Here is a 12,816-nt window from a genome sequence, read left to right on the forward strand (position 1 = left end):
AAGTTGTTCTTATCTGTGAATACTGTTATATTCCATTTTTGACTTTATCTCGCGATGGGTCTCCTCAGACAGCCACCATCAAACAGACAGCAAGTTAATGTGTGTATTTGTCCATTTGTGATCAGATTCAAGCAGAAATAAGAGGCACAACTCTCTTCAATCACCACACGTCTGGTCTGGTGCTGCAAGAAATGTTTTTTGTTCATGATGTATGTGACGAAACACAACACATTTTAGCTGCATTACAACAAAATAACCACAGACAAGACTAAAAGCACATGCAGGACCAGCACGTGTGCATATTTGCGGGAAACACATGCCCTGCTTTTATAGTATGGGACAGTATTGGCCACATCTCACTTGGAGCGTATCGCGAGAGTCTTGTGCTTGCAGGACACCCCGTCCTCCACTAGGTGTCCATCTTGCCCTTGTCACAGCTGAGGACTCCCCCTCAGGATGCACTTTTCTGTCTGATAATTTAAACTCAACTGATGCAAAGGAAGACAGACTACCATTTGTATTTGCCCAGGTTCTGGAAGTATCAATTGTAGGTGACACCCTGAAGCCTCTCCCTTTGACACTGCTTGCATCCCTTTTCCCACTTTTGACACTGGAATCATCCAAAAAGGGGTCTGAATCGCTCCCGTGTGGCATGTTATAGTAGGTGCACTTTGGAGTTTGAGGCTTCGCCATCTCCTCAAGCTCTGATGAGGATATGGCCTCGAGAGGGTTGTGCTGGGCGTTGCAATGAGACAGGGAATCCTCGCTATTGTTCTCCTGACATGTATCTACAGATGTGTTATCTAACTGATCGTACATTCCCAGGGAGACTGGAGGAGATTTTCTGATGAGGTGATTCTCCTTGAGCAGCCATCTACCTTGGTCGATTAGTACCCCATCAGGTGAGCCTTTTTCCGGGGTGCAAGAAATGCACTGTGTGGCCTCTGTGGCAGGATCGGTGTCTGCCTTTTGTGAGCTAGCGGCACTGAAGTAAGACAGATCCTCCTTTGAGGCTTTAGTGCCCGAGTCGTGAGAAGAAAAACTCCCTCCACATTTTAGGCGGGAATTTTGCAAGACTTCCGCATTGCTTGCATCCGACGGTTTGGAGTCGGCTCGCTCCACATTTGTTCTCCCGATAGGGATGTCAGCCTCTTCTCCGCTCTCTGAGACAATATCTACAGACTCCTGAGTTTTATATCCACCACTCTCCGACGTCTCTGGCCTGTAATCGGACAAACCTGAGGTGTTCGGGCTCGGGAGGCGCTTCAAACCGTAAGAATTATCCTTTCTACGTTTTGGAATGACAGATTGTTTATTTTGTGTGACCCGGGCGCTATCTGGCTCTATCCTGACGTTCCCCCGAGCGTCGTACGTGAATATGAGTGAAGAGGACTGCAGGGCAGAGTTAACAAAGTCAAGTAACTCCTGTGATATTTCCACAGGGTGTTGTAGAGTGCCGCTTCCTTCCTCGTGAGGCCCCCCTCCGTCGTCTGTTTCAAATTCATTTACAGTGTCGGTCCCATTGCCTTTATCGTCCTCACACTGACAGTCAGAGGAATATTTGGTTGGTGATTCAGTGTTGTGTTCTGCTACCTTTGCGTTTGCTTCGTCACAGCTGCTCTGTTGCTGCAAATACGAGGCCTTACAAACCGTACCACCGGCAATACTGACGGCATCTTCAGAGGCATTTTCTTCCTCTCCCTCGTCCTTTGATTCTTGCTCTTCCGTCTCGTCTAACCCCTCATTTAACTCATTATTTTCATTTTCTTCATCATCTTCCCTCTCCTTGTCATCTAACATTTGCCGTGCTTTCACATTTTCTTCAATTTTCTCTACAACCTCTTTCTCTCCTACTGATTCTTCCTCAAGACTATCTATTGTTTCCTCCGGCTCTTTCCTGCTCTCCTCACTCTCATCACACTTATCTTCCTCTTCCATATTCTTGTCAGTTTCCTCTCCTTCATCTTCCTCATCTGTAACCACCTGATCTTCTGTATTTATATCCTCACCATCCTCCACCACCTCTTGTTCTCTCTCTTCTTCCTCCTCATCGTTTTCCTCACTTGCCACCTCTGTTTTTTCCTCTTCCTCATCTTCCTCCTCAATAACCTCCCGCTCTACATGTGTCTCAGTAACTGCATCTGTGTCCTCCTCCTGTCCTGCTTCTTCTTCCTCTTCCTCTTCCTCCTCCTCCTCCTCCTCCTCCTCCTCCTCCTCCTCCTCTGCTTCCTCAATAATATTTCCTACACCCTCTCCATCTGTCTCCCCCATAGCCTCATCTGCTTCTTCCTCGTCCACTTCTTTAGTATTCCCTACTTCCTTTCCTTCATCTGTCTCCTTAATAAACTCATCTGCTTCGTCCAATTCGTCCTCCTTCAATTCTTCAATTATATTTTCTTCTTCCTCTCCTTCATCGGATTCCTCAATAACCTCACCTGCCTCTTCTTCAGTCTCGTCCCCTTGCCTCTCCTCCTCCTCACTCTTTTCCCCCTCATCAGCCTCATCCTCCCCTTCCTCAGTCTCCTCATCACCCTCTCTCTCATCTGTCTCATCTGTCTCAACACAAACATCCTCTCTTGCTTCTTTAACTTCTTCATCCATTAACACCTCCTCTGCTTCTTCTAGTTTCTCCCCATCTTCCTCCTCATCCACTGTCATCTCTTCCTCTGTTCCTTCCTCCACTTCTTGGACAGAGTCTTCGTCCTCTACACTTCCTTTTTCTGCTTCCCATTCCTCCTGCGATTCCTTGTCATCCACTTCTGTCACTGCTCCGTCTTCTGCCTCTTCCTCCCTTTCTCCCTTTTCAGTTTCTTCACCATCACCATCTATCTCTTTTGTATGTCCATCCTCTCTGTCATTCTCCACCTCCCTAACTTCGTCGACTTGTTCCTCTTCTTCCTTGTCATGTTCTTTGTCTGTTGAGGTCTCATCTCTGTCTGTCTGGGATATTTCTGGTTCTTTATCAGGTTGCTGGTCTGACTCAGAATACACAGATTGCATTTTCTCTGATTTATCTATCTCTCCATTATCATTACCCGGTTTGGTCTGAGTAATGTCCTCAGCTATGGAGGTATTAATAAGCTCCGGTGATTGTTTTGTTTCATTGTTACATTCTTCAACAAATTGTTCCACATCGTCCTCTGAGTCCGACTGGTTTCTTTCGGTTTCTACAAAAGTGCTCTCCTCTACAGGGTAAAAACTTTTAGCTTGTTGGACCGTTGAAGAAATCTCTGCTCTGAGGTCTTGCGGCATATTCAGCTCATCCATCAGCTCTTCAATATTCTCGAATGCATCGCCTCCTTCAGAGAGAACATCCAGGGCAAATTCTGTATCTGAAAATTTGGGGGACAGCGGCTCACTTTCGAGCCTTTCTCTCAGATTCTGGAAATCCCTCCAGCGTTCTCTGAACTGGGAAGATGCTCTGCTCTGCAGATCCGTCAAACTTGCCCTCAGCTCTTCCTCGTCCTCGATGGCAGAAATTTTCTGCAGGGATTCCATCATCAGCATGGCCTCGGATTCGTTGTCGTTTTCCAGCGCAGATCTGGTTAGGTTATCTCGCAGAGTCATCACCGACAAGAATGACACGAAGGCTTTACACGACGAGCCGAACACTGACGCCACTTGTGTGGAGAAATCAGGAAGGCTGTTGGACTTCTCGAGGTTGGATGTTGTGTTGGCTTCACATGCACTTCTGATACAGTGAATAGATGAATACAGTTCATGCAGGACATGTTTTGTATTTGCTTTTGGATACAAAAGGTTGGCTGTAGATGAAGACGATCCACTGTCAGCCGGACCAATGGCCTCTGCAGATTTGTGTGGCCTCAGTCTGTCTTCCTGTTGCACAGGATCGACTCTGACACTCGGCATTGAAACACAAAAACCTTTCACGTATTGTTCATTGTGCAGCGAAGCTGTAGCTTCACGACAATCAGCTACTGAAGCTGATTTCTTTATAGCATCACCGGGAGATAGGTAGCCCTTGTCTGGATGAGTCTGGCATTCACTCTTTTCATCTGATTCGGAATCATCGCCGAGCTTAAACACAACCTTTGTTGGAGGCTGTGATTTATCTGCGATGGCCTCCTCAGTGTGTGGCACTGGGTCTGGGCTGACTTTCTCCAACCAGTTCTCAACATATTGGTGGATTTCGGAGGGGGAAGGATTGAGAGAAGGCATCGAACTCTCACTTAACTCTAAAGACCTTTTCGGTGATGGTATTCTGCTTTCAGTCATGGATTTGGGCTTGCTAATTGTCTTTTTGCCTGGCAAGAGGGATTTCTTGGGTTGTAAAATGTCTGACAGGTTCTTCTTCATTTGAGGCCTCCCAGTTGGAGTGTTTACATTATGGCCATTATCTTTAGCAGCTGGTTTACTCATGTTTAGTCTCTGAGGTGGGGTCCTTCTCACATTTAATAAGGCTTGCTCTTTCCTGGGCATCTTTTCATCCTTAATCTCTTTCTTAATTTGAGGCTTTTCTGCTCCTCTACTCTTTTGACCACTTTTAGCACTTTCCGATGAACTTAAAGTCTTTTTTCCCACACTGGCATTGCTGCTGAGCTTGTCTGTAGATGAAGGTTTGCTATTTTTCGGGGGGCTAACTATGCTTTGTTTTTGCTTTTTATCTGAGCTGCTCGTTGAACTTAAACCCTCCTTATTCCGAGCTGGTTTAATTGTCTTTTTCTTCGTCTCACTTTTAGCAGTTTGGTCTTTTTTTGCTGTCTCCTGTATTTGGGAGTTTGTTGCTGTAATCTCATACGTTGGAGTTACTGGCTCTGATGACAATGACAGCATCTCCTCTTTCTGTCTTTGTTGTGAGTGAGTAGTGGGTGGCTGCCAGCTAACATCTATATCACAATCATTCCTGGATGAACACTGCTCTGATTCAGTGGACGGTTTGCTTTCTGGCGCTGGAGTGGAACCATGCTGGGGTACACTGTCCGCGCTGTATTCCTCATTTGCAAAATAGTTGTCGTAGCAGCCTTGACTCTCATAAATATGCATTACACTTTCTGTCACCTCCATCCCGTTATTCTCTATCTGAAGAACCTCAGCTACTCCTGACGACCTGGTGGAGGAGTTGGAGTCTTTGTTGCTCGCCCCTGCAGACGCCGTTTTCCTAGGTTTGGGGATCGGCCTGTTGCTGCTGCTGCTGTGTCTGACAATGCAGTATCCCTCAGTCTGCTCACCATCAGACGTCCTCTCCATGTAGGAATAATGTCCCAGGGTGCTCTCTTGAACCCCTGACTCTGTCACCGTCTTCACACTCTCAACAGACGCCTTCTTCGTAACATGGCGAGGGCCTGGTGTAGGTGTGCGTTTGAAACCAGTTTTTGATTTTCCCAAAGCCATGGATGTGTCCTGAAAGCCCACACCCTTTCCATGTCCAGCGAGATGGTTCTCCTCTCTCGTCTCATCCTCACTGGCGCTAGAAGAGTTTTTGGCAATGGCGTTGTTTGAGTCAGGTGAGCTGTTGCCTGACTCAGGAATCGAGGCACAAACTGTCCCCTTGCTAAGGCTGGAGCGGCTGAGTGTGGTGGTCCAGTGGAGCATCTCCTCCTCTTTAATGGTCAGACGAACTTTCATCTCCACGGTCATGCTGCCGTCTTGATTCACACGGAAAGACTTTTCAATGTCATCGTCCTGAGGTACAATGGACGCATGATGCTCATTGTCTACCCTCTCGGTCCCACACGTGTCCAAGGATGCGTGACGATGGTCGACCTCTGTTTCAAATGATCTGCTGTGGTGATGCAGGTGGCTGTCCGTGCTTCCATTTCTAGACTCGTTTATCTGGTTGACAATATATCTCTCTGATGATAAGGAGAAATTCCTTGAGCCTCTTCCACTCGACAAAGATTTGTTGTTCTCTTTGGTTGGAAGTGTTTGTGAAAGAGAGGAGGAGAGATAAAGAGAAAATAAAATCGTATGTAAGAACATCATAGAAGCATCATGGAGTTGATTGCATTGTATTTAGGTCGAGGCAGGAAAACTTAGTGATAAATATCTTTAAAACCAGGACAGATTAAACCAAAATGATCTGCAACAGCTAGATACCACTAGAAATAATATCACTAGATACCATAAAGAAATATAAACGCCAACAAAATATATGTATCTATTCAGTGAAAATGTTCATCTGTAAAGTTTTCATTCTTTTTTTGTGGTCCTTACATTTGCAAATACTGTCTATGCCGTTCTTCATAATAAGAGGACCACATGGACGTTCTACATTAAGATGTCAATTAACAGTACTGACTACAACTTACCGGTTCTGGGCTGCAACACAGGTGGTTCCACAGTATCCACGTACATTACTTGTGCCATCTGGCTCGATCCGTGAAAACTGTAGTTTCCTAATCTGAATGGCTCGTTGCCTGCTGCCACGACAACTCCAGTGCACAGGATAAGTCCTGCAAGACCATCGATCTAAAAGAGGAGTGGAAACCATTTTCATTACACCCAGGCACTTTACATTGGTTGCATACATGCGTTCACTATGTATTGCACTCCTAGATACATGTAAACTGAGGAGAAACTGGGAACACTGTCTATGTATGTAATAGTAATACTGTGTCTGTAATTAATTATAAACATACTTATAATGCATTATGTTCATAGCGCTGTATAACTATAGTTATAAGTACTCATAAATGTTCAATATGCTTTCTAACAATAATCATAGCACATTATAAAGCATATTACAATGACTTATATGGTCAAGTATCAAATACTTTATAATATCTAGATGCTGAAGAATTATAGTGTGTCTACATAGAATAGTGTGTGAATGTGTGTTCCTGTGTTGTCACCATGTTATCTGTGTGGACCCCAGTAAGAAAAGCTGCTGAGATGAAAAAGCGAGTGGGGATCTTACATAAGAAACAAACAGGAAGTCTGATCCTGTTGTTAAAGGACACATGGAAAGAGGGATTACGGAGCGATAACTCACTAGGAGGTAGAGGTTTTGATAGCCCCTCTTAGCACTTGGAATACTTAAAATGAGGAAAGTAACAGGATTAAAGCCTTGATTCCTAATTCCTGAAATATAAACTACAGTTTATATATTATATTTGGAAGGTTTTGTGCACATGAATATAGTATCACACACTATTTATTTGTTCAATAAAAGCTCAATCAGACATGCAATGATTATACAACCATAACAATTCTTGATGGCATCCAAATCTTGATGCTTTCATAGACTTAAAGACTGAAAACAAGAGTGAAAGCTCTGGGACAAGTGAGTAAGTGGACCTTTAGCAAAGATTGTTTTGTCAAGAACTGTCAAACTCAACTTTTAACCAGAATAATGGAAAGTTTGAACAGTTCCATGATAACTGAGGAAACTGACCGTGTCAGTAGAAAGCTCTGGAGCTAGAGAGTAAGTGGATTGTTGTATCTTTTAGCCTGCAGCCTTTCAGACTATAAGACTATCCTATTTGTGTAACACAGACATACCTTTTGCGTCACACTTGTATGGTCTTAAGTATCCTTAAATAGAAAGTATATTCAAAGACAACAACAGAGGTGCCATGGATTCAATCGGCATGGCGCTACTTGAAGTCACAAAAACATTTCCAAGTTAAATACTCAAAGTGAAATGAAATATATATTGTCCAAATTCTGACCTTGTGTTATTTGGTCATTTATCTCTTCGCTACATATGTCAGACAATCATCACATTTTGAGTTGTTTATTTTGTATCAAAATCTGTGTGGTTTCCTGTAAAAAGATGTTTGGCGACTCATCTTAAACCCGGAGGTGGTTGCATAAATAATATTGATTCAAATGTGATTTAGGGTTACTAGCTAACCCCACCCATCATATACAACGCTGTTAGCCGTCAGGTAGCTAGCAGAGTAAAAATCATATTAGAACGTGTGTGTTTGAATTTCAGCTGGCAAAGATTTTGTTCACATTTACAAACAATATTGTCAATGTCAAATTCATTTGTTTCGTTTCTCCCTCGACAAAAAACAAAAACAGAGTGTAAAATTGAATTTGTTTGTAGTAACAGCAGGTGGTGCAGGAGTATTTGTTATCGGGCAGTGACCTCCTGGGTTCTCCACTGGTTGCCTGTTTCTAGTCTTTATGCTAAGCTAAGCTAACGGACTGCTGGCGGCAGCTTTATGTTGAACTGACAGATATGAGAGAGGTAATATCAATTAATAGTATATTTTACAAAATTACAAACTATATTTAAGCAATTTGACCCATTAAAACGTCTTATAGACCAGATAAAACTACACCAATTTTACAAAGGAGTTTTTAGGAGTTGCTCTGAATCAGCATTTTTTAATTTTCCCAAGTACTTACTCTTCTGCCATCCGTAGAAAAGAGTTTCAGCACTGGGAACTGCAGGATCTGGGAGAGGTAATCCAGTAAAGCATCAAATGTTGGTGCTGTTCTTCTCTGGAGCACAATTGTGCGTTTAACAGTGGGATCCCTATTCCTGATGACCACAAGCCTCTTTGGTGTCCGTACTGCCACCCTCTCAGTGATCTTTGCCGGCCTGCTGGTGATGACTTCGTTCCTTCTGCCAAACGGACCAAACTGGACTCTTTGTCGTCTACGTCGCCCTGCGCTGAGGAGTCCGGTGGCATTCCACGGTACCTGCCGTCGGTTCACCTCATCCAGGTTTAATGGCTTCACCCGTTTGTGATCAGAACACACATACGATCCGCCATCGTGTAAGTCATCTAAAGCCTTGACCAGGTTGGTCCCGCGAGGTGTGGTGATGGTCCTCACTCCAAATGCCAGAGGCACTTTCTTGGCCAGAGCATCCAGTAGAGCGTCAAATGTCTTGAAGGTGCGGGCATTGATGACCATGCGATGTCCACTGAACGTATAGTCTCCGCTTTTGTAGAAACATACTCTTTTAGAAGCGGAGGGATCAGAGGTCGGCTGTAGGGGTCGGGAGGGTAATGTCTGCCCACTGCCTGAGGACAATTCCTCGGCAGGTGGCTCCTGGACGGGTGTGTTGCTCATCTTTTGTGGTGGTGGCTAGAAAGAAAGCAAAGACACGGAGAAAGTTCATCATTTGTTACTGCAGTCATCATCAAATGATCCTAAATTTCGTTTAAGGAGTGATACCTCACCAAAGGTTTTGAGTATCATGCAGATTTTGGAGCCTTGAGCATGTGTACATAGTAAACGACAACCATGCATGACTTAAATCTAGTCAAGTTTGTACATTACTCAATGTTCTCTCTGATTTGACAAAGTCAACATGTGTTCTATTGTGCAATTTCAGCTTTTCCTTAAAATGCAGCACTTTAAAACACTATCAAACATTACCTACATACACAAATGAGTATTAGTCCTTCGGTATATTAAGCAGGATTTTTCTTAAAAAACAATGTATAGTCTCATACAAAAGTAATCTCCCTCAATATGACCCACTAGAAGTGTGTGCCGGTGTCTGTCTCTACAGAGCCGCCTGTATGTTCTTATTTTCTTCTAATTCTGCTGTGTTCAGGTGTTGGTTGTGAAGCCCTTTTACATTGATACTGCTTCTTGGCAACATAAAAATGCATGCCAACTTATGTAATAATAAATGCTTCTCTACTGGTGTGGGACATGGTGCTATACATCTCACAAAAGGGGCCGGAGAAAGCCTGCCCAAATACAGTGCTAAACTCTTAACAATCATTCTATATTTCTTTGGAGGGAGTCGTGTTTCCAAATGTAGTGATTTTTCAAAACAATGTTGACGAAAATGCCAAGATCCAGTTGAACACTGATGAGAGATGGTGAGCGTTTTGTAAGATTTTTCCATCATCATCTCAAAATGGAAAACCCACATGAGCACACACATCTTTTAGGAATAAAGTAAACTAGAGACATTCAAAACGCAGCTGCACATTATTATATTTTTACTAAAGAAACACTGTCATACTGTGTGTGGTCTGTAAATTATGTGGATCCATTGTACACGATATTGTAAATTGAATCATTAAATGTACATTAATATTCTTAAGCTAAATGCATACAGTACATATAGTTTTCTATGTATTATTATATATAACTGAATGTATTTTTTAGATTTATATTAATGCAATAATATATATATATATATATATATATATAGGTGTTGTTGACATTATAGTGGCATAATATCAGTAGGTATATATACTGCATGGTAGAAAAGAGCATAATTTGTACATTAAGGGGATAACACCTTGTATAAGAGCACAGAGCCTCTGTTGGTTAGCTTGTTTTAGAAGTTCAGTAGCTTGTATAATAATCTACAGTAAAATGAAAATAGTCAATGTTTTTTTATAACAGGTTCTACATTATTTATGTTAAAATTGTTCCTGTTAACAACACAAGTCTAGATGTAGACCGATTTAGAAAGAGTCCACACCTGAAACATATAAACTAATTCATCTAATTACACCCTGTAGATACCTGCAAACATGTCAACAGAAATTAAATCAACAAGACTTACCGTATATCTCACATTTCACCTGAATAATGGCGGCTAAAACAGCAGAAAGTGTGCCTCCGTTATTCCTCAGAGCGCTGGTCAAAGCCTCTCAGCGGCGTCGGAGGGCTATTTTGGGACATGCAACATCATGGCCAATTTGCTTAATCTTTGCTCACACTTAATCAGCATATCAAGATAACAAATGAAGTAGACAAACTGTAGCACAGCAGACTGAATGACATTCAATCACAAATGGATGGCAATATATTTTTTTTTCCTGAAAGATTTTATTTGGTCAAGTCCTCTTTAATCATCATCCAGAGATTTCTTTCTTGTTATTTGTACTAAAATAGTAAGAGAGAAAGCTGAGTGAATACAGTAGAAGGATTAGTGAGCACCAGATTAATTGAAGAATGAGGACGAAGGTGGTAAAGGTTCCTAAAGATATATGAACTCTCCATTGAATTAGTAAATCTTTACCGCTCCTAACAGATACCACCGGCGGCTAGGACTCTTTCTCGTTTGCAAGCAGCCTACATAATCAGATTTGAGAAGTCTTGTCCTAATAGGGATTAGGTTAAAGATTTTGCTCACTCGCTGACAGCATGAGGCAGAATAAGGTCTTAACAGAGCACTTCTACCCCACAGCAGGTCATGGAAATCCACCATCACATTTCAGAACACACAATGAATCCGTTTTGGCACCTGTTGAATATCCTGGTGAATGTAATAAACAAGAAATGTGACCATAATTGTGTAAATACTGCAGCTTTTGTATCCAACTTGGAAGGCCAAAGAGGTATATCCAACGTCTGTACCTGTTGTAGACTTTTATTCAGTGGCTAATGATTTAATTGCATCATGGGGTGAGAGCTGTGTCACTATACTGCAGTTACCAGACACTGTGCCAATTATAAACTGCCTCCTTAAAGAGTAAAAGCTGCTAATACCTCCCACTAGCATGTGCACTGTGCTGGAAGATGGAGACTGTCTGGTCGGGTTAACTGAAGGACAGGCCTGTGTAGGCAAAACAGAATCCAGAAGTTCCAACACATCATGTATTTAAAGCGTAGATATTCATAAAATTAAAGCTTCATAATACTTTCGTCAGTGTTTTACCAACTCCTGTAAACTGATGACACATAATGGGAATTTGGCACCGTATTTTTATTTTACCTTTTTGTACTGTATATTTTATTGACTATAATTAGCAGCACGTTGCATTTTTTAGTCAGTTCAATGATTCAAATGATTTGCAGTGATTGCCTAACATTTAATCACTAGGTGGCGATGTCACATGCTGATCTGTTTGGATTAGGTAAGATCCAAAATAGCGAGTCTCTCGCCGCGCTTTCATCTAAAGCCACGAGTCCCGTCAAAGGTCCTTAGCAAGACTGAAGCTCTTTCACTCACGGTTTATTACAATGAATAATACAGTTAATACTGTCAAATGCTGCGTGGGGAAAAAATATATACGTTAAGACCCTATGTACCTGCAACTGCCTTATTGTTGTTAAATATTCTTTCAAAAAATCTTTCAAACTTTAGGTAAAATAATCCGGTAATTAAGAAAAAAAGACAAATATTAGAGGAATGACTGAAGCATAGGCTACAATTATGTATGTCAGACGTCCTTATCCTTTTAATTGTTGTTGAATGTTAATTGTGATCCCTCAGATGTATCTTGTGAGCCCTTGTTTGTGACAAACCTGCTATGAATTATTATTTTCATTATCTATCAATCTGGCAATAATTTTCTCGATTAAGTGGTTCGTCTATAAATACATAATGTAAACCATCCAATAATTTAAAAAAAAAGTGAAAATATTCCATCACAGTCCCTAACCCAAAGAAATTCCATTTAATAACAAATAATATTTGATGCATTTTTGCCGAAAATAATATAATTTCCGGTCACTCGACTTATTGATTAATACATATATCGTTTCAGCTCAGGACAGAACATTTAAACCTTTCCATCAGATGAACTACTTATAAAACATGAGACGACCCACACATTTATTTGAGAACTTTGACGAACGTTTACAGCAGCAAGTGTCCACTGTTGACCCAAGCAGAGATACAAGTGCCACTTTGGCGCCATCTATCGATGGATGGCAGTATTGCCTACACGCAGGCCTTGTTTTGGTAGCTGGAGGTCAGCTGTTTGTACAGAACTAGAGGGAAATACTGAGGTATATCTGGGTATTCTTAGACAACGTGTCCCCTTTGGCTTTGTCTGATAAATAAGTGGTGGTGAATAGCCTACTTAAGGCTCTGAATCGTGGGTTCCGAAACGATTAGCTCCCCCTGAAGTCATCATGCATCGGCTACTCAGGTCTGCTCCACGGTGGAGGGTCAATGTGAGGTCCCCGGTCCCTCAA

At 42.1% G+C, this 12,816-nt stretch overlaps 1 protein-coding gene across 1 annotated transcript; it reads right to left on the reverse strand.

The window, feature by feature from the left end:
• Positions 1–327: 327 nt before the first annotated feature.
• LOC306706033 (uncharacterized protein) lies at positions 328–8,991 on the reverse strand (the record flags this gene model as incomplete). Its single annotated transcript, XM_079172944.1, has 4 exons — positions 328–2,117; positions 2,250–5,870; positions 6,270–6,429; positions 8,320–8,991. The coding sequence occupies 4 exons, from the start codon at positions 8,989–8,991 to the stop codon at positions 328–330; spliced, it is 6,243 nt and encodes a 2,080-aa protein (XP_079029070.1).
• Positions 8,992–12,816: the final 3,825 nt, after the last annotated feature.

The sequence above is a fragment of the Pholis gunnellus genome, assembly GCF_910591455.1.
Source record: "Pholis gunnellus genome assembly, chromosome: 14".
In the NCBI taxonomy this organism is placed as follows: Eukaryota; Metazoa; Chordata; class Actinopteri; order Perciformes; family Pholidae; genus Pholis; species Pholis gunnellus.